This window comes from Denticeps clupeoides, chromosome 18 (assembly GCF_900700375.1).
Source record: "Denticeps clupeoides chromosome 18, fDenClu1.1, whole genome shotgun sequence".
Lineage (NCBI taxonomy): Eukaryota > Metazoa > Chordata > Actinopteri > Clupeiformes > Denticipitidae > Denticeps > Denticeps clupeoides.
The window spans coordinates 807,340-835,307 of record NC_041724.1 but is presented as its reverse complement, the minus strand read 5'-3'; the positions used below and the strand labels follow the sequence as shown (position 1 = coordinate 835,307).

The following is a 27,968-nucleotide window of genomic DNA, read 5'->3' as shown; positions in this document are numbered from 1 at the left end:
AAAGTGTTTTCTTTATCTTCATGACCATTTACGTTGGTAGATTCTCACTGAAGGCATCAAAACTATGAATGAACACATGTGGAGTTCTGTACTTAACAAAAAAAGGTGAAATAAGTGAAAACATGTTTTATATTCTAGTTTCTTTGCTCTGGTTAATGCTTTACACACTCTTGGCATTCTCTCGATGAGCTTCAAGAGGTCGTCACCTGAAATGTTTCTCCAACAGTCTTGAAGGAGTTCCCAGAGGTGTTTAGCACTTGTTGGTCCAGCTCACCCCAAACCATCTGGACTGGGTTCAGGTCCGGTGACTGTGGAGGCCAGGTCTCCACTTTTTGTTAAGTACATAACTCATTACATTTACATTTACATTTACATTTATGACATTTACCAGACGCCCTTATCCAGAGCGACTTACAATCAGTAGTTACAGGGACAGTCCCTGGAGAAACTTAGGGTTAAGTGTCCTGCTCAGGGACACGATGGTAGTAAGTGGGATTTGAACCTGGGTCTTCTGGTTCATAGGCGAGTGTGTTACCCACTAGGCTACTACCACACTACCACTCCACATGTGTTCATTCATAGTTTTGATGCCTTCAGTGAGAATCTACCAACGTAAATGGCCATGAAAATAAAGAAAACACATTGAATGAGAAGGTGTCTCCAGACTTTTGGCCTGTACTGTATGTTATTGACATAGTTTACCAATTCTGACATTGCAGGAACAAAGAGTATATTTGCATACAACATAATACAAATAAGACAGATGCATATAACAACACCATAATGAGTAGTGAACAGATCTATATATTAATAGTGCATTAGTAAAGTGACATCTATAAAAAAATAAAAATAAAGTGGATGGTGCAAAGTGGAGGGGCAGTGGTGGCCTAGCGGTTAAGGAAGCGGCCCGTAATCAGAAGGTTGCCGGTTCGAATCCCGATCCGCCAAAGGTGCCACTGAGGTGCCACTGAGCAAAGCACCGTCCCCACACACTGCTCCCCGGGCGCCTGTCATGGCTGCCCACTGCTCACTCAGGGTGATGGTTAAATGCAGAGGACACATTTCACTGTGTGCACCGTGTGCTGTGCTGCTGTGTATCACATGTGACAATCACTTCAGCTCCTGGCTTTAGGACGTTTGAGGTAAGAAGGTACCATTTTACCTTTTTAGTATACAATTAAAACATTATCTTAATGTGAAGAGACCAAAATTGGATTATTTCACCTCTAGACTAGTTTCAATTAACACACTAAATGCATGTTGTCTGTCTCAGTAGCTTCAAATGAATTACTGGCCCTTTAAAAATCCTCTCCCGTTATAATTCCTGGAGCGAGCAGCTGCCATAAAGAGAGAGAGAGAGAAGCGCCCACTCCCTCCAAAACACACGCAAACACACACACACACATGCATGTTCACACACACTCCCCGTCTCCTGCTGTCTGGCTGCCGAGGGCAGCTTCTGCTGTGGATCTAACAGCGTCGGAGCGCAGCAGCGGGAGGGAAGGGGGGGCCGCTGAGAACTTTCCACAGAGGCGAGGACCACCACTCTGGGAGAAGACAATGCCGTTTCGCCCAGTTCCACCTGCCGCTCTGTGGATTTGCTAGTTCCTCCGCCTGCCACCGCAGATTATTCCACGGGGTCTTGGAGAGACTGAGGAAGAGGATGCCCTCACAGGTCATACGGATTCTATATGTCTTCTCTTTTGGGTTTTTCCAAGGGGGGATCATCAGGTAAGACACTTTTTTTCTCTCTGGGAGTCACGTTCTTTAAAACCATCACCTGCATAGAACTGTGTGATTGAATGCATGCAAGCGTGACAAATATTTGTCTAGAAGTTTAGATGACTCACATTAATAGGGCATCAAATCTGATCGGTGATGTAAAGGGTGCGAGGGCTTCAGGGGACCAGAGCGTCACCTGTATAGAACAGCCACGGACGAAAGGAGGTAAAGTGGCCATGAAAAGCAGGTGAGGCTGGATGGAGGTTGATCGTTATCGCTGACGTGCGTGCAGGTCACAGAAAACCCGAGTGAACAACACCGCGCATCACCGTGGGGTTATTAGAAAGAAGCATTACTCCCATTTTAACTATTCAAATCAAGCGCAAGGCATTCATAAGATCAGCATTTACGTTAAAAAGCGATAAAGGGCCCGGGGGGGCTTTTAAAGGCACTGATCCGGGTCCAGGTGGAATTATCATGGTTCTTTGGGGCATTTGTGGAAGTCGGAGTGAAGGGATGTGCCGAGGTGTTTGGGAGGAAAATGAAAGTTTGGTTGGTGTAAATACATTCGTGGCCCGGGAGGATGCAGCCCCCACGCCTGGTCTCTCTCTCTCTCTCTCTCTCTCTCTCGTTCCCGTCCTTAATATCCGCGGCTGTGGAAATCTCACTCTCCTACAGGCGGAAAAATAGGAGGGGAGGGAAAGTTTTTTTTTTTTTTTGGTAGGATGGCACCTATTTCACGGCCCGTCGAGCCCAGGTGTCGACGGCGTGGAATTAAAATCTGCATGATCCCGGCAGCAGGGGCGCCACTGGAGCGACCCGCCTTTCGCTCGGAGACGCTTCCTCCGAGAAATCAGGAGGGATGAGGTGCGGAGCGAGGAAGGAACGTGGAGGAGGGAAACGCACAGGATGAGGGTGAAGACCCTCTGCGAGAGTCGATATCTGTGCGGACCCTCCCACCCTCATTACTAAACATGCAGAAAATCACCATGTGGCTTCATGGCAGTGCCACGAGGCGTCTGATTAGCAGGAACCCTCAGATAACCCTCAGGCAACCTTAAATAATACTCCTCTTAGGGGGGGAATGAATAGGGAAAGGTGCGTCAGAGCATTCGAACACAACTGCATGGCTGCCGGGGGGACAGGACCTGTGTTTTAGTGAAAAGGACTCTGTCACTCCGGGTAAAAGGGGTCAGTTTAGGGGTCAAACATGCAGGGACCAGTCATATTATGTAAGCAGAAGAAATAGCAAATATTAGGACAACGCTCAACCAATAAAACATTTTGGAACACTGAACATTACGTTACGTTGCAGCAGGAAGTAGCATCCAATCCCCAGTCCTTTCTCTAGATTGCATTTGATGCACAATTAACATGTATGTTTTATGAAGGCGAAAATAGTGAAAATGTGGGAAAAATGTCAAACAGTTCAGGAATATCGATACTAACGAGAGGCTTGCCAAATAAGACCAGGTTTTTGTGTTTATTTCATCGAAAATGCTTATCGATTAGAGAAGCGAGGCATTTCTGCAGATTTCATCAGTGGCACAACAGGGCCTAGCGGCTACAAACCAGCGGCAGTGCGGAATGAAGCTTTCCATCGGTTTACCTCTCTCTCTCTCTCTCTCTCTCTCGCGCGCTAAAAAACAGACGTTAATTTAATGCCGTCGCCGTGCGGCATGAAAGCGTTCTTTAATCCAGACACTCTGAGACGTGTAAACAAGTTTGGGTGCGGGTGAGTCCTGCGAGGAGTTCTGACGCTTGTACGAAACGAGACAGAGGATTTTTTTGCATCTACTATCAATAATTAAACTGTACAAGGAATAGAAGATCTGTGAGGAAGCAAAAAAAATAAAAAACCTCCACAAAACTGCAAATGAGCTTCCCTCTAGGCCTGCCGGGATATGAGGAACGCGGGAACGCAGAGGAAGTGGACGGTTGGAGTAAGAAGAAGTGTGGTAGCTGGACACTGAATGGCGACGCTGCAGACGGGACCCTTCATGGCCTGAAGTGATGGCACCTGAGGTCTGTTGTCTGGCACGACTGCCATTAGCGTCATTAGACCAATCACACGGCTTCCAACATGGCCAGCACCTGTTCTTGTCCAGAAAAGCAGAATACGTCCAGTTTGTCCGTGCATTTTTATAGTTCAATGGAAATCTAAAAAGAAACATCCTCTGAACGTTCACTAAAGATTCCCAAAATGTTCACTTCTGTCCCAAGGACGTTGTATGGCACGTTCCAAGAACAATTTGGGGGGGGGGGTTTGTCCCTTTTACTGGAACTATTCCTACTTCTACTCATTACACTAAAGCCATAAGTGATTTTAATGTTTAGTCATCTCATGTTTTCTGACTGATGCCAGCGGAGGGTTGGGAGGAGGCGGAGCCAATTTTCTACCTCAAACACACCAACTAAAGACCATGTGGCTGGCTGCTCCAAAGGCGGGGACCATTGACACTAAAGTATTTAAACTGTAACGGTTCCGTACGGTATTTCGCCTTTTCCTGCGTGTTTACAGGAGTCACATCTGCCGAAACCCGTTCTATTTCAATATCTGTTGGTTTGCTTCGATGCCTCGCTGTAAACACGGGGGGGTGAAAGGGTAGCAAAAAGACGGCGAGCCTCAGAAGCGGGTGACACAAATACGGCGGGCGCCGCGGAGGGAATTGGATCGGAGCTCAGACAGATGGCGGGTGTCGTGGAGACTTCAGCCAACGGTGGAGACGTGAATGATGGCTCTCATCTCATTTCACTCAGCTTTGGCTGCTGAGGAGGGGGCCTGACCTTTCCCCGTTCCAGAGATGAGACGTTACGGCCTTCCTTCGGTCTGCAGAGAAGCCCAAAAAAAAAAAAAAACGCTGATGAGACAGAGAAACTCCGAGCTAAAGCGCGATAAGCTTGAATATTCATTACATTTCGGATACGATCCTGAAAGGGCTCCCCACCATTTTTTTACCGCCCGCGACCGGATACGATCCTGAAAGGGCTCTCCACCATTTGGTCTGAAATGGACGGCTGTGGAAATCTCCCCACCATTTTTTTACCGCCCGCGACCGGATACGATCCTGAAGGGCTCCCCAGAGCACCGCGGCCATTTAGTCTGTTTGACCACTTGTCTGCCCACCGCTGACCTCTGACGCCGCGAGCCACGTATTACGGGCCGACCCCGAGGGAATCCCCACCACCTCCCCTCTTCCTCAGCAGCCCACGTTGGACCTCTGATAATTAACCCGACCACAGCGCCACCCAGCACCCAGTGGGAGGAAGTGCGAGACGTGTCTGTGCACGACGACACATTTTTATTCAATCAGCCAACCAAATGTAAAAAGTCTTGTACAAAAATGCAAATAGTAAATTATTTCAAATGATTGTATAGTGCAGCTTTCCGAGGGTGAGATGCTCCCATCTGTCTTATTCGGTTATGATATACGCACTCGGAGGCACCGGGCTCAAGGTCGCTCCCATTAAACAGAAGACCACGAGCACACCACGCACACAACTTTCACTGCATGTCCAGGGACGAGGACGGATCCCATGTCCCCCCTCTGCCCTCGAACGGCTTCATGTGTGAGCAAATTAAATTGGGTGGCACTAATCGGCCACTTCACTTCCCCGCCGAGTTGGATCGGGACTTCTGTGACCGGCGAGAGGCGGTTGCTACAGTTACGGCAGCATCGCTTCGGTCGGCGGCCAGTTGCCACCGTGAATTGCCACATATTGATCCACTTGTCTGATGCCTGCGCCATTACTGTCTCTTGGCAGCTAATTATGTTTAATGGGGGAGCAGCACTGAGGGGGGTTTGGTCTCTGAAGGGTAAAGCTGTAGGTTCGAGCCCCGCAGGGTCAGAGCTCTGGTTCAGTCCCAGAACAGCACCCATTAGCGGGATTGACTGGCCACCCTTGAGGAGGGCTGGAAGGACCAAGGTGACAGTGATGTTTGTTGAAATGCATCATGGGATGGACAATCTCCTGGCTCGCTTATTCTTTAATAGAGTGAGAACCGGACTACAGAGCTATGACCGGTCAGTGGAAAAGGTCCTGCATCAAACATTAGCATCCCTCTCGTGTGATCAGATTGTAATGCATCTTTAAAGTGGGAGTTGACACCACAGCAGAGGAAGGATCAGTCAATACGGACATCACGTATCTTAACATTGTGTTTACTGGACTTCTGTCCACTAGTAGAGCCAGTGTGGCTCGATGTCTTACTCAAGAAGAGCTGGGTTGTAGTAGCGTAGCGGGTAACACACTCGCCTATGAACCAGAAGACCCAGGTTCAAATCCCACTTACTACCATCGTGTCCCTGAGCAGGACACTTAACCCTGAGTGTCTCCAGGGGGGGACTGTCCCTGTAACTACTGATTGTAAGTCGCTCTGGATAAGGCCGTCTGATAAATGCTGTAAATGTAAATGTAAAAAGGATGAAACAATGCACTCGTCTTACAATACGATTCGCAATACAGTTTTCTCACAAGTAGAATGAGCTGCAGACAAATTATGATTGAAAATGCTACTTTAGTAGCATAATATTGTTTGTTTTTTGCTATTATCACAACTGACAGACACCAAAATTGCGTTATACGAATTTAAAATAATGTTCATGGATTTTGTTTTTTTTGCCCTACCGTGTCCCATTCATCACTCTAGCAGTGCGGCAGCGACGGTAGATTGTGGCTTAGATTTCCTCCATGTACTTTTTCTGAAAGGCCTCATTTATACATTCATCACCTGGAAGGAATGTTTTTGGCCAGACCGGTGATTTGTTCTTTTTACAGCACATGCAGATAGGATCTCTCCCAATTTTGCCATTTTGACCCCCACCGCTCACTGTGTGGTTCCGCCGCTGCTTCGAGAACGAGGGCCGGGTATCAGACATGCACGGCCACGCTCCCCCCGTGTTTATCTGCGTCCACCACACACGGCCGGACCTCTGCACCCCACCCAATCTATTACGCCACAGCGACTCGCTCCTGCACCAGCTTTCACCTTGATGTCCGACCAGACCGACCCCGGCCAGGTGACCGCCGCGTATGGCAGCAACAGCCGGTGGCGGGGCGGGAGACGGCGAGGGAGACTCGGCTGCATGAGGTCAGCATGTTGGTGCTTGCATTTCTCCCAAAGAGCACGTCCTTCTGAGACGCTGCGCCGGCAGGCCTGAAAGATATTTAAACGGCCATGAGGGCCACCTGGCAGGGGCCGATGTTTAAAGCCGACCCCCCATGCGAGAGAACGGTATCACACCAGCCCGCCTCGTTGTTCTCGTCTCCCGCGGCCCTAATGGACCGGCGGGAATAAACCCGGCGCAGTCGATCAATTCCCAGCATGCACCACTTCCCCCAGCACAAATGACAGAAAGAGTCGTGGTGTGCAGCAGACTCGGGGTGCCGGAGGAGCCAGGTTAAACTACGATGTAGGGAGACGGGTCAAAATCCACCCCCCTGGAGGAGATCCCAGACTCTCCCCCCTCCGTTCTGGAGAAGCTTCTGAGCTCGCCGCCACCTACTCAGGAGATTAGCATAAGCCGTACGGCACCTCCTTGTTAAACCGAGTAAAACACGCCTCGCTGCTCTTTCTGCAGGAAATAACACCGTTCCTTCTGCTTGGACCAGCCAACAAGCGCGAAGAAGCTTTCCAGAATTGTCTAGAAAATGATGTGTGTACTTCTAACAGTGTTAATGATCACAAGAGCACGTTCGGTTCTGCTGGCAACCCCAGGATCCCTGCTGTTTAAAGCACAGGGCACCAGTTCGTTTCGGCAGGCTTCTCTGCCGACCTCACGCCGGCTGCCATGTGTCTCGCCCCGAGCTCGGACCTGGCGCTGGCACGCGAAGCTGAAACAGCGACGGCAACTCCCAGATTCGAAGCTGCTAACGGGGCAGGATTCTGGCGAGAGGACGTTTACGTCCGTTCCGTTGGGGTTCTGTGCCCTACGCTGGTGTTGTAACCGGCACGGCCAGAAAAAAGCTACTAAAGGGGGCAGGATTCTGGCGAGAGGACGTTTACGTCCGTTCCGTTGGGGTTCTGTGCTCTACGCTGGTGTTGTAAACGGCACGGCCAGAAAAAAGCTACTAAAGGGGGCAGGATTCTGGCGAGAGGACGTTTACGTCCGTTTCGTTGGGGTTCTGTGCTCTACGCTGGTGTTGTAACCGGCACGGCCAGAAAAAAGCTACTAAAGGGGGCAGGATTCTGGCGAGAGGACGTTTACGTCCGTTCCGTTGGGGTTCTGTGCTCTACGCTGGTGTTGTATACGGCACGGCCAGAAAAAAGCTACTAAAGGGGGCAGGATTCTGGCGAGAGGACGTTTACGTCCGTTCCGTTGGGGTTCTGTGCTCTACGCTGGTGTTGTAAACGGCACGGCCAGAAAAAAGCTACTAAAGGGGGCAGGATTCTGGCGAGAGGACGTTTACGTCCGTTCCGTTGGGGTTCTGTGCTCTACGCTGGTGTTGTAACCGGCTTGGCCAGAAAAAAGCTACTAAAGGGGGCAGGATTCTGGCGAGAGGACGTTTACGTCCGTTCCGTTGGGGTTCTGTGCTCTACGCTGGTGTTGTAAACGGCACGGCCAGAAAAAAGCTACTAAAGGGGGCAGGATTCTGGCGAGAGGACGTTTACGTCCGTTTCGTTGGGGTTCTGTGCTCTACGCTGGTGTTGTAACCGGCACGGCCAGAAAAAAGCTACTAAAGGGGGCAGGATTCTGGCGAGAGGACGTTTACGTCCGTTCCGTTGGGGTTCTGTGCTCTACGCTGGTGTTGTATACGGCACGGCCAGAAAAAAGCTACTAAAGGGGGCAGGATTCTGGCGAGAGGACGTTTACGTCCGTTCCGTTGGGGTTCTGTGCTCTACGCTGGTGTTGTAAACGGCACGGCCAGAAAAAAGCTACTAAAGGGGGCAGGATTCTGGCGAGAGGACGTTTACGTCCGTTCCGTTGGGGTTCTGTGCTCTACGCTGGTGTTGTAACCGGCTTGGCCAGAAAAAAGCTACTAAAGGGGGCAGGATTCTGGCGAGAGGACGTTTACGTCCGTTCCGTTGGGGTTCTGTGCTCTACGCTGGTGTTGTAAACGGCACGGCCAGAAAAAAGCTACTAAAGGGGGCAGGATTCTGGCGAGAGGACGTTTACGTCCGTTTCGTTGGGGTTCTGTGCTCTACGCTGGTGTTGTAACCGGCACGGCCAGAAAAAAGCTACTAAAGGGGGCAGGATTCTGGCGAGAGGACGTTTACGTCCGTTCCGTTGGGGTTCTGTGCTCTACGCTGGTGTTGTATACGGCACGGCCAGAAAAAAGCTACTAAAGGGGGCAGGATTCTGGCGAGAGGACGTTTACGTCCGTTCCGTTGGGGTTCTGTGCTCTACGCTGGTGTTGTAACCGGCTTGGCCAGAAAAAAGCTACTAAAGGGGGCAGGATTCTGGCGAGAGGACGTTTACGTCCGTTCCGTTGGGGTTCTGTGCTCTACGCTGGTGTTGTAAACGGCATGGCCAGAAAAAAGCTACTAAAGGGGGCAGGATTCTGGCGAGAGGATGTTTACGTCCGTTTCGTTGGGGTTCTGTGCTCTACGCTGGTGTTGTAACCGGCACGGCCAGAAAAAAGCTACTAAAGGGGGCAGGATTCTGGCGAGAGGACGTTTACGTCCGTTTCGTTGGGGTTCTGTGCTCTATGCTGGTGTTGTAACCGGCACGGCCAGAAAAAAGCTACTAAAGGGGGCAGGATTCTGGCGAGAGGACGTTTACGTCCGTTCCGTTGGGGTTCTGTGCTCTACGCTGGTGTTGTAAACGGCACGGCCAGAAAAAAAGCTACTAAAGGGGGCAGGATTCTGGCGAGAGGACGTTTACGTCCGTTCCGTTGGGGTTCTGTGCTCTACGCTGGTGTTGTAACCGGCACGGCCAGAAAAAAGCTACTAAAGGGGGCAGGATTCTGGCGAGAGGACATTTACATCCGTTCCGTTGGGGTTCTGTGCCCTACGCTGGTGTTGTAACCGGCACGGCCAGAAAAAAGCTACTAAAGGGGGCAGGATTCTGGCGAGAGGACGTTTACGTCCGTTCCGTTGGGGTTCTGTGCCCTACGCTGGTGTTGTAACCGGCACGGCCAGAAAAAAGCTACTAAAGGGGGCAGGATCCTGGCGAGAGGACGTTTACGTCCGTTTCGTTGGGGTTCTGTGCTCTACGCTGGTGTTGTAACCGGCTTGGCCAGAAAAAAGCTACTAAAGGGGGCAGGATCCTGGCGAGAGGACGTTTACGTCCGTTTTGTTGGGGTTCTGTGCTCTACGCTGGTGTTGTAACCGGCTTGGCCAGAAAAAAGCTACTAAAGGGGGCAGGATCCTGGCGAGAGGATGTTTACGTCCGTTTCGTTGGGGTTCTGTGCTCTACGCTGGTGTTGTATACGGCACGGCCAGAAAAAAGCTGCTAACGGGGCAGGATTCTGGCGAGAGGACGTTTACGTCCGTTCCGTTGGGGTTCTGTGCTCTACGCTGGTGTTGTATACGGCACGGCCAGAAAAAAGCTGCTAACGGGGCAGGATTCTGGCGAGAGGACGTTTACGTCCGTTTCGTTGAGGTTCTGTGCTCTACGCTGGTGTTGTATACGGCACGGCCAGAAAAAAAAACATGGTCAGCAAAAGAGTGTTCTGCTAAAATTCACGGTTCTCCGTGCTGATCCGTCCAGTTACACCGTGCTTTATGCATATTTCATTTTTTTTTTATGACTTGAACCTGGCACCAGCTCAGTGAGAATAAATAAGACTGCTTTGAAAAACGGGGCACATTTACAACAGCATCAGGCCCAAAGGCCCAATAGCATCAGGTCATTACGACAACCAGGATTTTTGGTGGAACCCAGATCTGAGGTCTCTAGAATACGTTTTCTAGAGGATTTCCTGACTGGAATCAGCTGACAGCTGCTGTTCATTCTTGGCAAAGCTTAGAATAACTTTTCTTCTGGCTCGACAGAGGCCGGGAAGCTGAGATCCCTCTAATTTGGCCCAGAGAGTGGAGACAAAGGCGGTAGATGTCTGGTTCCCTGTGGGACATGTGATCTCACAGGGACGTCTGACGCTGCTGGTGGTTTGTGCTGAGTCAAAGCCGAACGTCGCCCGCCTCATGTGGAGCGAGAAGAAAACTCAGCGAAGCCTCGGTAGGTGGGTTCCTCATGGTCCTCTGCCAGTTCTCGTGTCTGCCTGTACTTGCTGGGCTCTGATCCAGGCCAGTTCCACCTGAAGATGCCGTCTGATGGAGTTTCAGGCCCGGCCCCAAGCTCGGCACGAGCTCCTGTGGGGGAAAGTTCTGGAAGCCAGGGAGACCTCCCATCAGCGGGGATTAACCAGGTGACTCAGCAGGGTAGCCGACTCCACAGAAGGAGGGTGGTTAGGAGAGGCACTCATATCTGGGCACGTGATTAATACCCACACTAATGCCAGCTGGCACCGCCATCCATAATCACACGGCGCAGGTAGAAAAGTGAAGACATTAATCACCCCCACCAACCGGACTGCGGGTTCTAATTATACTGTCTGCCTACTGTACTCACACACACACACACACACACACACAGTCGCGGTGATCACCTGCTGAGATCCTCCCGCCGAGCCGAGGTGGCGTCGATCACAGACAAGATGGCCCCTCCTGCCACGCCGCCAAACGCTGTTCCCCTTCATTATCCGACAAGCGAGGTTCTCAGTCTTCAGAACCCCACGTCCCGAATTCTCCCAACGCTGCACTTTATTACACCAAACACGACAAACGCAACGAGACAAATGAACAATCGACTTTGATCAATGGGATAATCTTTGCATCTGAAGGCAGCTATTTTTACAGAACCTGAAGGCCATCTTGAAAAGTACCCTACAAGGATAAACGGGCGTTTCAATGGCATAAAAAGTGATTGGATAATGAGCCTTGTCACGGGTGACAAATTTAAGCCTGCATTGCTGAAAACTTCATTTATAACGGGGATCTCTACGCTACCAGAAATACGGTACGCTTCCAACCACAGCTGAGCAGCCAAAAGCTCAATCAATACGTCAAACATAGAGCAACAGCGCACTGTTTAATAAAGCACAAAGACAATACGCAGAATTCCTATCAGCGTAATATTCACAGACGGCCCTCTGGAATAACATCACCTTGATCTTCTTACAACTCGAAGCTGGACTCATGCATTCTTTTATCTGCAATTTATTTCGACGCTGATGCAAAATAACGAGCACGCATGACAACCAAATACTGGCCCAAGGTGACAACCCTCAAAAAAAGAAGTCCAAACACATGTCCTGAAGCCACAGAATTTACCAGAGCGACTTACAGTCAGTGGCTACAGGGACAGTCCCCCCCTGGAGACGCTCAGGGTTAAGTGTCTTGCTCAGGGACACGATGGTAGTAAGTGGGGTTTGAACCTGGGTCTTCTGGTTCATAGGCGAGTGTGTTACCCGCTAGGCTACGACCACCCAGTAGTTACAGGGACAGTCCCCCCTGGAGACACTCAGGGTTAAGTGTCCTGCTCAGGGACACGATGGTAGTAAGTGGGGTTTGAACCTGGGTCTTCTGGTTCATAGGCGAGCGTGTTACCCGCTAGGCTACGACCACCCAGTAGTTACAGGGACAGTCCCCCCCTGGAGACGCTCAGGGTTAAGTGTCTTGCTCAGGGACACGATGGTAGTAAGTGGGGTTTGAACCTGGGTCTTCTGGTTCATAGGCGAGCGTGTTACCCGCTAGGCTACGACCACCCAGTAGTTACAGGGACAGTCCCCCCCTGGAGACACTCAGGGTTAAGTGTCTTGCTCAGGGACACGATGGTAGTAAGTGGGGTTTGAACCTGGGTCTTCTGGTTCATAGGCGAGTGTGGTACCCACTAGGCTACTACCAGCCATTTGTCATCCGGTTCTCTCGCCTTCTAAAGCTGAAGGTTCACGATGGAACATCAATCTGTGCTTCAGTCTGTTCGAATCTGCGACTCACGTCATAATGTGGGAGAAATAAGGGTTTCGGGACGTGATCTGGAACTGGGCAGGATAATGAGCCTCGATCCAGACATGCAAATCCAACTGTGAGCGCTGCCACTATTATTTACTCGCCCACCGTTGCTTTGATGATAAATCCGAGGCCAGATAAGCGATTCTGCACGTTAACTGTGTTCCTCGCTCTTCCCCCGTCGCTCTCGGTCGGCGGACTAATTCAACAGACCAGTCGAGCCGGCCCACTTTATAGTGTAAATTCAGCAAAAAAAATCATCGCCGCTTTCAGCGGTTCGGATGCTTTGTAATTCGCCCGTTTTACGTCAGGCGCTCGGCTGCAGATGCCGATCACTGAACGTGCTAAATGTCATTTTTCCGTCGCCCCTACATGGAAGGCGCTGCAGCGGAGATAGCAGGACGGTGACATTTCAACAGGAGACAGAGGCAGCTGGGATTTATTTTCGGGGCCATGATTTCTCGTTTAATCTTCGTCCCGTTTCGATCGCGACCAATAACGCGCTGCCACTTTTTATTCCGGCTTTTCGCCAGCGCCGAAGGAGCAGATCCAGTCAGGGGCAGATTGATCAGAACTGTCTGTCAGGGCGACAGCGTTATCAGCGCGCCTGTCACCGCAGCCCGACCGATGACGGGAGGCAATCAGCTGGGATTTCAGACCCTCCCAGGCCCCAAGGCGGGCTAAATTCCGGAAGGGAGACCTTCTGAAACATGCGTTTCGGTTTCAGCTTTTTTTTTTTTTTTTTTTTTTACGACTGTCCTCACGCTGATCTCCACCCCAGAGCCGAACTTTCCGTCCGAAACGTGAATCCACGAGTAACTAATTAAACCAGAATTATACAGCAGGATTCCCGGCCAGCTGCAATAAGAAACACGAGGCGATATGTAATATTAATGACCCCCGATGATTTGGTCTTGTACCTTGAATACTGTAAACTCAATTATCCATCCTCTCTCTCTCTCTCTCTCTCTCTCTCTCTCTCTTTCTCTCGCCCCGGATGAAATATTAATCAGGTGGTGTTGTGTTCTAAAAAGGACTCAAACAAGCGTAATTACTGCGTGCGGTGACCGAGTGGAGTAGAGCCGGGGCCGCTCTTCTGAGGAAGGCCTACAGAGTGAAGATGGTGCCAATTAAAAAGCACCTTCTTCTCCGCAAATGGGAGCCGTTCCGGCGTTCAGCGTCCGGTGAAGGAGGAGGACGCGCGAGACGCAGTATCACAACAAGCGATTAACCCTTCGGGCTCAGAACCAAGCGTCTAAACGTACAAGACGCCTCGCGTGCCGGCGGATTTGCGTAATTACACGACGGTGAAAATGAAGCCGCTTGTATGCGGCGATGGGGGATGGTGGGACGTGAGATGCAGCGTTAAAATGAGACGAGAAGGAACGCTGGACTCCCTGGGGCTGGACTCCTCACAGCAAAACGCCTTTCTGTTTGGTGTTTTTACCCAACTGTCGGGTTCAGGGAAGAAATATTAACGTTCCTGAGGTGGGACAGACCCGAGAAGAAAAGAACAGAGCTCCGTTCACCAACGACCAACCTTCAAACGTCCAGGGAAGGAACGACAACCTGTTCACGTGATTCACGTCATAATGTGGAGGAAATAAGGGTTTCAGGACGTGATATCCAACTGAGACGTTCTGTGATTGCCGGGTTCAGCGTTCCTGAGGTGGGACAGACCCGAGAAGAAAAGAGCAGAGCTCCGTTCACCAACGGCCAACCTTCAAACGGCCAGGAACGCTTGTGTTAGTACCTCTGTACAGCGCTAAGAAAGACACCAGGGGACACGTCTCAGGAAAACCGCTGCCCACTTTCGTCTGATCAGCAGCGTTTTTTCAAAGCGTCCCCTTTTCTTCCGTCTTGTTGTGTTTTCTTCTCTTTCTTCTTGTCTTTCGCTCGACTCGGGGAGGCGAGATTTATTGCTCTCGTGCGACGGTCGGAGGGGGCCATCACCATCAGAACCATCGAATGGGCAGCAGGGAAATTGCAGAACGCACCAAATCCTATTTCCCGACGACGCTATTGATCAAAAGCAGAAAGGCCTTTTCTTTTCTTTTCTTTTCTTTTTTTAAACTGCCAAATCGAATCGAGGCAGAACAACTAATCCGGATACGCAGATGTTTGCGTTGCACTTTACTCAACATGTGCGGCCCGGAGATGGATTATTGTGCCTCTGCGACAACAGGTTGCACGACCTGTTTCCCACACGTTATCGCCCGCCGAATGGCCGAGTTGCGAGAGTTCCAGACGCCTCACTAATGAACAGCGATTAGCGGCATATGTTGCCAGCTCATGTGTGGAATACGGACTCCTGTCTAATTGAAAGCAGTGTGCTCCGGTGAATCCTGAGCGGGGGCTATAAAAGCCGTCACCTTGCTTAAAGATTCTCTGTCGCCACGGAGAACCTCGCCGGCGGGTGATACTAGCGGCCCACCGCGTTAAAAGTGGCGTTGCGTTGTGAGGCGTGAATATGCATGAAGCAGGAACGTGCAGCAACTCAGCGTGTTCCAGCTTTAATGCTAATAACGTTTGATGCGTAGATGTCCAACGCACATGGATGCTTCTGTAAATCCTTGGTTGATCGATATGGCTCCTGGCATCAGTGGATGGTGCACAGGGAGTGAATTGGACGTGGACAGTAGAAAAAGAGTCTGGCGGCCATCATCACGACGTGCCGGTGTTTTGCTGACGGTGCCGAACGCGTTTCTGATGTAACTCACCCCCCAAATTAAAGGCTTGTCAGCGCAACTCTTTAGCTCGGCACAGAAAAACAGGATTAGGTGTTGAAATGAAACCTCGGACGTCTTGCTCTGAAGTGAAGTGCTGTCAGATCCGAGGCTCGCTAATGATCGCAGAAAAGATGGGCGCCGGTGTTTAAACTGTCCGTTTCTACCTGGTTTCTAGATGCACGTTCATATGCATTTCGTATTAAGAGCCATCAGTTAAAGTGTTGATAAGACATGCAGTGTACGTAAAAGGTAAAACGTCGTACTGTGAAGACATCACACAGGGAAATAATGACTTGCCGTTCTGGTCTACTGTCCGCCTCCCACGTGTGCCACTGCGGTCCCCTGATCAGCGGTGGACTGTGACGCCCACACTGATGCACGCCAACGTAGCTGCATCGCCACATCGGATCAAACGAAGCTTCGCTTGAAATACGGAGCAGTAAAAAGTTCTGTACAACTCGTCTGGGGGAAATCCTTCAGGACTCGTGCCCCATAAAGCCACTGTAAGCATTTGCACATGGCTCGGCTGCGTAGAGGCCCAGAACGATTAATCAAAGCTGGGATTTTTCACACGCCGGTCGGCTTGCCTGACACCTTGCGCTGAAGCCCTTGCCCCTGTTCCCATGCAGAAGGCATCAGCACTTTGCCTTAATTTCCGAATGCAGATGCAGACGTTGTGTCAGCATTCAGGTCTGTGTTCGGCATTCATTCTGATGCGACGCAGTCTAAGGAAAGGCGCTGTTCAGGCCTCATATTAAGATTTGTCGGAAAGCTTTAAGTTGGAAGCTTTAAGGAAATACCTGGTATTAGAATATTTATCCACAACAATACAACGTTTGCAATGCATGTTCCATGAAAAAACATACAGTACAGGCCAAAAGTCTGGACACCTTCTCATTCAATGTGTTTTCTTTATTTTCATGACCATTTACATTGGTAGATTCTCACTGAAGGCATCAAAACTATGAATGAACACATCTGTGTGGAGTTCTGTACTTAACAAAATTGGAGACCTGGCCTCCACAGTCACCGGACCTGAACCCAATCCAGATGGTTTGGGGTGAGCTGGACCCTCTGGGAACACTGTGGCTTCAGAGCAGTTTCAGCACATTCACACCGGAACACCTGTACAGACTACAGTCTAAAGATCAATGACCCAACCAGGATTTATGACTGTTGGAATTTTACACAATTCTTCTGTAATCTTGCCAGTAACCTTTTCCAGGTTTGACTAGATCCTTGGTTTTTATTGTTCAATTGAGCCTTGGCTGTGACATAAACGTCGACATTTTCAGGAGGCAATAAACGGTTATTAGTTTTTCTCTTACAGCTCCTCTGTGAGGATGTTCCTCCAAAAACCGAGCAAAATTCAGTTAGAAGACGGCGAGGCCAGATGGCGTTATCTGCATATCATCAATGAGAGACTGTAAAGGATGTTCAGTCAGTCGTTCGTTTCTGTTGACGGTCAAACGTGGAGCGTCAGAAACAGACCGGAGGCCAAGGGGTCGTCTTCATGATCAGTTTCCCAACGCCTGAGATTGAGGAAGATGGACGGTGACCCCTACCAACCTCTCAGCTGGCTCAGGAGGGCTGCAGAAGCACCGGCGTTAGACAAAGCTCCATAAATTAAAATCTCCTTTCAGAGGCAGTGGAACGTGGTGAATAATTCTTCTCAGACGTTTCCATATTATCCTACATGCCAGTAAATGCATGGGTATCGGGACAGAGGTCTTCAGGAAGGGATCCTTAATTTATAACAAACTTTTAATAAAGCAGATCCCAGAATCAGGAATCTCATCAGTCCCAATGATGACTATTAATCTGATTTACTTATTACTTATTAGAATGCCCTTCGGGTCAATAAAAAAAGACAGATTTTCTCTGCATCTTCTCTGGCTTTTGGCTCTAGGACTTTAAATATGTGGACGATCCAAAACAGACTATATGGAAATAAAATGTAAGAGGTCAAAAAATTCCCATGTATGAACAAACCATAAATTGAAATGCTTACTTTATTCACACACGAGAGATGAATCCAAAGGTCACCGAAATGCGAAACACATTATAGCTTGTAGGGAAAAGAAAATCGGACGCCTTTGTTGTTTTATGGACATTGATGCATTGACGCTGCAAGGTGGCCTGTACATCAAACAGCATTTTCTAGTAACAATAGCTCCTTCCGATCTCACCAGGCGGTCGTGCAAATCTGACGTAGAGACCACAGAACGCACGGCCTCCAGTTACGCCTTCAGCCGCCATCACTCTCCACCCAGGCATCAGATCTATTTTTCCTGCAGTAAGACTAAACAGATCAGCGTCACTGCGATTTAGTCCTGAACGCTTCCGCTCAAACTCTCCAATCCCCAGATGTGTGAAAAGTTGTCAAGTAAAATCAGACCGAGTCACAGAGCTTTGGTCCGGGTACACATAAATGTGTCCGTGTCAAACGCCAAAAACGGCGTCAAGCTCTCCATTTATCAGAGGCGTATCAATAAAAATAGCACAATCGACGCAACTTGTACACTTTCACTGTGTGCAAAACACCCATTTATTTTAGGGTGATAAAAATGTGCTTGCGTCGCTGGGATTATCGGCCGCTCGTTCCGAGGACAGAGATCGGCTAGTCGTTCAGTCGTGGTGCTGTCAATGCACGCATTTCTTGTTTGGCTTCGCTGTCCAGCATATCCCATTAAATTGTGGGAAAGTTGAAAATGCAGTGGATCTAGTAAACGACGACGCCCGTATGGTATGTGGGAGGTGTAATGACTTTTGCAGCCAATCGGAACGCCCGGCCGGATCCGTGGGATACTGTTGGACGAGTTAAAGGCCACAGTGTATAAAATAAGGGTGTTAACTTAAGTTCAGGGATGTGACAACTGGCCAGTCTTCAATTCCGCAAGGTGAAGAATTGAAAGGCAAAGCCCTTTGGGCAGGATTTACGGTAGCACTCCGCAGGAAGCGGTGAGGGATCATGACTGATCTGCCAACAATTGCATGAAAAGAAGAGTGGAAAATCAGCAGGCTAAGGCTGGAACAGGGGGGCGGCGGTGAGGAGGAGGCCCTGGAGCTCTGGGACGGCTTCATCTACCCCAACACGCCCGTCAGACGCAAGCTCTGCCAGGCTGGAGCGAGAATCAAAGTCCTCCTTCCCCTGTGTGAAATCCACGGCATTTCGATTGAGCCATCAACCTGTCAGACGTGCTGTGTCTGGACCCACTTTCAGAGTCAGGAGGGCTCTTCACCCAGGTCCCCTGGTGTTTAAGGTCTATCTGCTCCGACATTAAGGCCTGCGTGGAGCTGCCTTGCTCGAGCACAATGACTGCATGCGGTGAAAAAAGCTGCAGTTTATCTCAGGCTGGGTGAATTTGGCCCTGCCGACTTCTGTCTCATCTCTCTCTTTTTTTCACTTTCACTTTGCCCATGTGCTGGCAGACCAGGCTGCTGCAAAGCCCAAAAGCCCATGTCCCCATCTGACTTCCTGGACAAGCTCATGGGAAGGACCTCCGGCTATGACGCTCGCATCAGACCCAACTTCAAAGGTGAGCTGGAGAGAAATCCTTTCTAAATACACCCTCAAAACTCAATTCCATATCTTCTCCAACACATGGGATGTTCTAACTATGTTGCAGGCAGCCTCATAGTTCCTTTGTTGCACATCAATAAGATGACAAAAAAATCTACTGAATTCTATATATTTATTCTATAACTCGATAAAAAATTCTATTCTAAAAATGTTCTGGAGTGACCAAAGTGCATGCTGAATAAATTCTGCATCACTGGAAACAATTTCTCTTCTCCACCCAGGTCCACCAGTAAACGTCACCTGTAACATCTTCATCAACAGCTTTGGATCCATCACAGAAACCACTATGGTAGGTGGTTTGCAGCCTCAATATATGACAGCACACAATGCTTCAACAAATGAGATCAGTGACTAATTAATGCTAATCGAAATCTCGAAGTCGACAAAGAGATGCGCTGGTGAAGCGAGAACATGGCTTAACTGGAGATGGATCTCCCGAGAGCGCCGGGGTCAACGGATGTGTGGATAATGAACTGTCCGCTGTGCTATTAAAATGAAGGAGAGAGAAAAGTGAGACAAAAAGAAAGAAACACGAGATCCCCCGGGGCTTAAAGTTGAGGTGAGGTCAGCAGAATGTCAGAGAGGACCGCTGTGAGGTGGCCAGAGCAACGCGGAAAATGCCCTGGGGGGCGAGGCTCTCTTCGTTATGGGTCAGAAAGCCGCGCAACAGAGCCATTTGATAATGCGGCTGAAGCCTCATGTTTATTCTGATGAATGCTTTAGCGCTTGCTTCAGAACCTTCCGGGCCTGATGAGGCATGCTGTGGTCAGTGCCTGAGGGGCTCCATTATACCAGTTCATTAGCATCGCGGCCTCCATTCGAACTAAATCCCCTCTTCCGTCACTCCTTTTTAGCCCCTCTATGTAACACCAACGTACATTAAACACGACTCTGATCCATCAAGTTGGATAAAACTTTGAGAAATGTTGTTTTTTTGGTTCCATCACAACTATAAATGTTTTAGTTTTCATTAGTCACATCCAGACTCATTTTAGTCAGAATATCCATGAATATTTCAGTCTAGTTTTAGTCAATTTTTTTATTTATTTATTTATTTATTTATTTTTGTAATGTAATTCTATTCAACCCAGTCAATATAGTACGAGAAGCATGAGCAAAAAAGAACATTTCTTTTAGTCAAAGCCACTTATGTGTATCATCTGTGCGACGCAGGAAACAGACATTCTGCATAATAATAATAACGCCGTTAAATGAAAGGAAATAACGTAACTCGTCTTGTTCTCATCTATTTAATCTAGTTTTTATTTTGTAATCCACATTAAGTCTCATTTTTATTTTCAACAATATGACATGATATATTTTGATATATATCGCTATCAAGACATGTCCAGCATCTATGTTGCATCTTGTCTCGTTTCTGTCACGTCATATAGGAAATTTGCAAAAATTTGTTGACGAGAACAACACTAATTCCAACCCAGATGATAACGTCTGCATTCTCCACCAGGACTACAGGCTCAACGTGTTCCTGCGGCAGCAGTGGAACGACCCACGACTGGCCTACAGCGAGTACCCCGATGCCTCTTTAGACCTGGACCCTTCCATGCTGGACTCTATCTGGAAGCCAGATCTTTTCTTCGCCAACGAGAAAGGGGCAAATTTCCACGAGGTCACTACAGACAACAAGCTGCTCCGCATCTTCCAGAATGGAAACGTCCTCTACAGCATCAGGTAACCAACGTCTGTGTCCAAACTGGCACCTTCAACCTAACCCGCCTACCACACCAACATGGGAAGATCGTCAGAATTTGGAACTAGAATTAGAAATACGCAACCGAGGGACGGAATAAACGTGCTGATAATCCGCACGTTGGTGCTGGCAGTGGGCGGGGTCGCATTTGTGACGTCCGCTGACATCCCCAGTGTACCAGGGGTATTAGGGGCGTAGAGAACCCCATTAGCACCAGCTAATCAGGACGTGAGCTGTTGTTAAACTGCACTTAAGTCGAGCAGTTGTTTCCATTTGCCTCTGTGCCACGAACACTGGCTGACATGCGAGACGGGCGTCGCCTCTCGCTATTGATTCTGTTTATTTGCAAACAAATCATTGCGCGACCGCCGGGACCCGTCCAGTGCCACTCCGGGACCGGGGGATAAATGACATGTTGGGCAAACATAAAAGGCTCATCCATCAGTCACGCGTCCGGGGACATTTCCCAGGCCCGGCTTGCACATTATGCCGGCGCCATAGAAACGAGCCTCCCCGAGCGGCGCGCCTCGGAGCGAGGCGTTACGGCAGGTAATTACAGCACTTCCTCAGTCCGAACCCTCCGATCGCCCCCGCTCCCGCCCCCGGGCCCCGGCACGGCCGTAAATAAAGGCACGATTCCGTCCGCCAATTAGCTCGCTGTTGAATGGGTGTCTATCCCGTGTAAAAAAAAACACACACCATGCATCATGGGACATTACACCGCTGCGGCCGCACCTCAGGACGTGGTACGGTTTTTATGTTCTCCTGTCTCTATTCATCTGAGCTGTCTTTCTCTGACTCTAACACCGTCTCTCCTCTCCCCTTCCCTCTCTGCATCTCTCCCAATGTCGCTCCTCTGTCTGTTCTCCACCTCTTTTCTCGCTCCCCTCTACTCAGGCTTACTCTCATCCTGTCGTGCCCCATGGACTTGAAGAATTTCCCCATGGATATTCAAACGTGCACCATGCAGCTTGAGAGCTGTGAGTCGTGTCTTATTCTGTGTCTTTACCCCATTCAGTCTGTCCCCCCGTCTTCCTCTCCCCTTTTCACACTCCGACAGCTTCGGACAACATAATGAGTTGAAATAACCCACGGAGGGTTGCTGTTCTTCTATTTGTACGTGGACGTGTGCCGGTGACGGAATAAGTTTGAGGGAAAAAAGGAAATGTGGTCGTGACCCGGAAATGAGAGAAACCCAATTCCCATTCGTTCCTCGAGACTAATTCAATTCTGATCGTCTGTCAGTCATGCACAATGTGCCTATTGCCTGGTAAAAAAAATGCGGGATAGAAGAAGAGGAAGACGGTACAGCTCCAGCCGTGACCCCTGCCGGATACCATCTCCCTTCTGGGAAAACCAATTTCCGGGATATCAATAATGAAATTTTCATTCTGTGTCTCTTTTATAAAGCGACGCACCTCGGTGGCCCTTGGGTGACCCGGTCCTTCCCTCCGGGAGACCCAACTTAAATCAAGTTAAGCGGATATCCGACGGGGGGGGTTTGCCCCTCGTGCATCATCTTTAAAAAGACGTTGTGAGGCAAATGAGGCGCGGCTACGGACTGCAGGAGCGAGCGAGATAACCCGGGATAACCTTCCCTAAAACGAATCCAACAAGTCGCCTTCGTACTCGGTGGAGGACGCGCCCACCTTTACCAGTCGAATCGTTGGTGATTATGGGATGAGCAGCTGTCGTCCCTATCAGGCGTTTGGACTCGGCTGAAGGGCGTGGTCACCTTGTCTCGGAACGTCAACGCATGCGAGGAGAAGCAGGGCCGACGCCTACACGGAATGTGTTCCAAATCCACAACACTCATGATAAATTATCTTCATGCAACGGGTGCACGAGGTTTTATTAAAGATTTGCATTCAAACGACACAATAAAATGTTTCAGCTCCACCGAAGCGTTTCCGAAGGTGGAAGAATGTAATGTTCTTGCCTGGTTTGTTTTCTGACAGGTGTTTGGGATGGATGGGCGATAATATCTTGAATAATTGATGTCTGTGTGACTCGGGGCCCAACAGGCCCCCTCGCTGATAGACATCAGTGTTATTCGGATGTGTTGAGTCTTCATGTGTTTTTAATGCACCCACAATCGCCCCGTGTTCCGGAGGGGTGAAATCGTGAAAGGTGGAGCAGATGGGGAATGGGAATGTAGGGAGATGGAATGGTTTTCAGATGGTGGAATCTTCACTGGAGCGGGGTGAAGAGTAGGTTTTGTTCGAGGAGTGATCAGCTCTGGAGGAATAAAATGGCAAAAGTGGTCCAAGGAAGGACGACTGGAGACAAGCTGATGGGAGACAAGACTGGAGACAAGACTCACTGGAGAGGCTAACCTCTGTCAGAACACCACCAAAGGTCTTACAGTGGGAGGTGTGACCATCAGAATTGGACCACGGAGAAATAGAAGATGTCCTGGTCAGAACCAGTTGTTGCCTCGGTTGTCTTTAGATGTTATAATGTTCTGACAAGTTCTCTCTCGTTCTGCCCATCTGAATCTCCCCCTCCATCACTACAGTTGGTTACACCATGAATGACCTGATCTTTGAATGGCTCTCAGATGGTCCAGTGCAGGTGGCAGATGATCTAATGTTGCCACAGTTTGTCCTTAAGGAGGAAAAGGACCTTGGCTACTGCACCAAGCACTACAACACAGGTTTACTATCAGCAGCCCTTCTTTTATACAGCTTGTCCCATTTTCTGCTTTGGTGACCCTCACATGTGTTCCAGGGAAATTCACCTGCATCGAAGTCAAGTTCCACTTGGAGAGGCAGATGGGATACTACCTGATCCAGATGTACATCCCTAGTTTGCTTATCGTCATCCTGTCCTGGGTGTCCTTCTGGATAAACATGGATGCGGCACCGGCGAGAGTGGGCCTGGGAATTACCACTGTCCTCACCATGACCACTCAAAGCTCAGGGTCGAGAGCTTCTCTGCCTAAGGTAAACTGCAGACCTGGCTTTAGTCTGAGCAAACCTTACAATGATCTAAACTGCATAGATAAAAACAACTAACTTTATTCATCAAACTTTCTAAATCAGCTGAGACTCAATTGCCACAACAAATTAGCCATCGCTTATCATCGGTATCACAAGATGAAGTGAGGTGATTGTCACTTGTGATACACAGCAGCACAGCACACGGTGCACACAGTGAAATTTGTCCTCTGCATTTAACCCATCGCCCTTGGTGAGCAGTGGGCAGCCATGACAGGCACCCGGGGAGCATTTACATTTACATTTACAGCATTTATCAGACGCCCTTATCCAGAGCGACTTACAATCAGTAGTTACAGGGACAGTCCCCCCCCCTGGAGCAACTTAGGGTTAAGTGTCCTGCTCAGGGACACAATGGTAGTAAGTGGGATTTGAACCTGGGTCTCCTGGTTCACAGGCGAGTGTCTTACCCACTAGGCTACTAACAGTGTGTGGGGACGGTGCTTTGCTCAGTGGCACCTTTGCGGATTCGAACCGGCAACCTTCTGATTATGGGGCCACTTCCTTAACCGCTAGGCCACCACTGCCCCACGATGTATTGCCATATTGATTTATTGTCCCATCCTTAATCCTCAAGGAGGTTATAGATAGGACGGTGGCTGGTAAACAGACTTGGCATTGACTGCCCTTTGACCTTCCGCCTGGGTTTGTTAGATGTCACTAGAGAAGGGCGTAATGTCAACAGCTGCTGATTATTCCCCAAAGCTGCCTAATCAATCGCTCGATTGATTGAGGGGTGACCTTGTGTCTTGTGTGTTTTTTCGTGTCCCAGGTGTCCTACGTAAAGGCCATTGACATCTGGATGGCCGTGTGCCTGCTGTTTGTGTTCGCCGCCCTGCTTGAGTACGCAGCGGTCAACTTTGTCTCCAGGCAACACAAGGAGTTCATCAGACTGAGGAAGAAGCAGCGGAGGCAGAGAATAGTGAGCAGCACATAACACACACACACACACGCATATAAACACCAAGCACACATCCTCCTGTCAACTCTGATCACACTTTGATTGGGAGCGGCGCCCACATTGTGCACTCAGCACCGCACACACAGCTGCCCGTCACTTTACATGTGAGGGAACGGGGAGCGGCTTGTTTCCATGGTAATCTGCGCCCCTCCACGGAACCTGGCGAAACCTTTCCTGGGCCAATGAACAAATCTCAGAACAGGGCACGGTACCGAACCCCCGCCAGGACAGAACAAAGCAGGCTTTGTATCGCGTCTGTGTAGAGAGGCAAACGTTACAGATATATACAAAAAAAATTAAAAATACACTTTCAACAAAACTTTAAACTTTCAACCGCCGAAATACTAGAATATGGTCAAAAATGTATATTATACAGTATTATTAGGTTTTATTCATTCATCTTTAGACATTGCTGCATCTGTGTTATATGGCAGCGTTGCCTGATCTCGCCTGAGCAGTTTTTCTGCTTGTTTTCAAGCCTCCTTTCGTGCCCGTCTCCCCCTTTACAAGAACTTCTTCAGAGCCAAAGGCCATCTGGACCCAGTGCAAATATGCAGGAAAGACTAAATAGAACATCCGGGAAAAACATCACATTTCTACCATCTCTCTGTATCCATCCCGTCTGAGGTCCAGGCCAGTGAGCATAGCAGCGAGGAATCGCTGAAGAGAACTGGCAACGGCGCCAACCACAGCGCCAACCACAGCAACCCCAAGCAGCGGTGCAACGCCTGCGCCAGGGTAAAGCCCTGTAACTGTGACCCTGCTCCACTAGAAGCCTTCTCCCCCCACGTGCATGAAATATCCACACTGTCCTCATCACACGTCAGTAATGGCCTGGTGCTCGTCCGCTGTCTAATTTACATATATATATATATACACACACACAAACATACACACTGTACCATAAGCAAAATTTTGCAAATTTGATTAGATGTGTAAAACAGCCTTATTACGAATTGCTCTCAGTTGCTCTAAGTCTGGTTATTTTAGAATCTTGAACATTCTGTAATTTATGAATCCAACATTTGTTGCAAAAGCAGCACTGTTCAAACGAACTGAAAAGTACTGCAACATTATTTTAATGCTGGAACGGTCCTTAAGACCCGTACGAGTACCAACCCACTGAGGATGGAATTGTCCTGTGACCTGTATGACCTCACTAACCCTAGTCCTCCTGCTGTTGTCCTCACCGTTCTGTGCTCTATGTCTTTTTCAGTCCCTCGTTTCCTGTTTCTCACAACAGTTTGATATATTAATGAGCACATTATTGATATTTTGTATTGAGTCACGTATTTATTAAGATTAGCTGACATTTTAAATGACCTGTGGGCTTTATGTCATCCCTGCGTACCAAGTTCCCTTGATCACATGACAACTTACCTATATTTACATCTCCAGCCCTTATCCAATGCGCCTTACAATCAGTAGTGACAGGGACAGTCCCCCTGGAGACACTCAGGGACACAAAGGTGGTTAGTTGGGTTTGAACCTGGGACAGGAGTTAAATTTTTTTGGGGAAAACAGGAATAATGCACGAGGTGTAATTTCTCAGCTTCGATGTGTTGATTAAACTTCCGCTTCACACGCCTGGAACATTATTCCAGGAGACGCTGGTATCAGCGTGAGAACCTCCGAACGCATCACGTCAGGACAATTCAGGCGTTAAGCTGCAACTGGACCCAGATCCGAACTCCCCAGAAATAGCGTGGCCCCCCTCCTGCCGCTGCCATCTTTATTGGTGTCAAGGGGAGTGTCAAAGCAGAGCCACACGCCTATTAATATTCTAAGGGACGGTATGAAAAGCGAGTCACTTTTTCCGGGAAAGAGGGCGAGCCACTGCCATCCATCAAATGGGAGGGCCCATTGTTTGTGGAGGCGTAATTGAGAGGTCCATTATTTCGCATTTCCAATTGAAAACCGAAACGTGTCCTCGACCCACAAAGAGAAGGTTAAACGTCTTGCCTCTCGGCTTGGTTCTCTGTCACCGGCCTCTCTTTCACCGCACACTTTATTACCAGTGTGACAATCTGCACAGATTAACTAGAGATGTGCACCATGGTCTTCAGGACCAGAAGATATCTGGTCCTGTTTCATGAGGTTTAAAGCATCTCAGGAAGGCAGGAACCAGAGCTGGAAACTTGCAACCTAGTACAGAAAGGACGGTGGAAGATTGCAGTTTGCGGCTTTTCGTACGTTCTGCAGTCAGGACGTGATTAACCTTGACATCTACGTTCCACTGCTTCCAGGAGGAGGAGCTGGTGAGGGAAAGCCGGGGCTTCTACTTCCGTGGTTATGGCCTGGGCCACTGCCTGCAGACGAAAGACGGAACAGCCATGGAGGGATCCACGGTGTTCCCGTCGCCGCCACCGATGACCATGATGTACGACAGCGACGCCGTGCGCAAGCGATTCGTGGACCGAGCCAAGAGGATCGACACCATATCCAGAGCCGTGTTCCCGTTAAGCTTCCTCATATTCAACATCTTCTACTGGATCACCTACAAAGTTCTGCGGCACGAGGACGTCCATGCAGCTTTGTAATCACACTGCGGCAACGAATACTTCTCTTCCTCCCTTTCTTTTCATTGCTACGTTTTCTTTGAACCAAAACTGCGTGTGAGTGCTGCATTAAAATTAGGAAATATTTCATTTGCATCCCTGCTATAAAAAAAAAAAAGTTGCTTCAGCGCTTCACCAACGTGCTCAGGTGTGACTTCAGGATTACAAAAGAGAATGAAGAGGAGGGTGATGTCCAACACGGGCTCCACAGCCCGACGCGAGAAGGATGAGGAAGTGTGATGACAACGGACGGGTTTCTGCGACTTGAAATTTACCACCACTGCGCATCTCCGAATGAATGTTTTTCAAACGCTTTTTTTTTTACAACTTGAAATGAGACGGGCAGGAATCAGATCTTTATTCTCCAGACGTTCTTTTATTAACACACTATGAGATTATATTAGAAAAAAAAATTATATATATCTAAAAAATGTAAAAATTGTACATAAACAGAGTTCCTCGATGATCGCAGACAGCACAAATGTGTACTTCCCCTTTTGTCTAAATTTGAATAAATGGATATTCTACCAGGAGATCTGGAACGTAACTCATTTCGCTTCATGGGACGCAAGTCGGATATTGAGTAAGTCGGGTCCTCCGCCCGTTTCATCTGCAGATTGATTTTCTGTATTGTTTGGAATGCTTTTCCATTACTCTCCATTAGTCAGCGTCAAAAAAACAGAAAAATTTACGCTGGCCTTTCTGTCATCTTGAGATATTGCTTTTGTTCATAAATGCAAAATCTGGGCAA

At 49.0% G+C, this 27,968-nt stretch overlaps 1 protein-coding gene across 2 annotated transcripts; it reads left to right on the top strand.

Moving 5' to 3' along the window:
* Positions 1 to 1,357: 1,357 nt before the first annotated feature.
* On the top strand, positions 1,358 to 27,750 carry glra4a (glycine receptor, alpha 4a). 2 transcript variants are annotated; one of them, XM_028960734.1, is made up of 9 exons: positions 1,358 to 1,731; positions 18,843 to 18,944; positions 19,210 to 19,277; positions 20,457 to 20,680; positions 21,597 to 21,679; positions 23,218 to 23,355; positions 23,430 to 23,644; positions 24,471 to 24,620; positions 26,906 to 27,750. In XM_028960734.1, exons 1-9 carry the CDS (start codon positions 1,692 to 1,694, stop codon positions 27,197 to 27,199), a joined length of 1,314 nt encoding a protein of 437 aa, XP_028816567.1. In that variant the 5' UTR covers positions 1,358 to 1,691; the 3' UTR covers positions 27,200 to 27,750. The 2 variants fall into 2 exon arrangements, with proteins under 2 accessions (XP_028816567.1, XP_028816566.1); XM_028960733.1 differs by having other exon boundaries at positions 18,838 to 18,944.
* Positions 27,751 to 27,968: the final 218 nt, after the last annotated feature.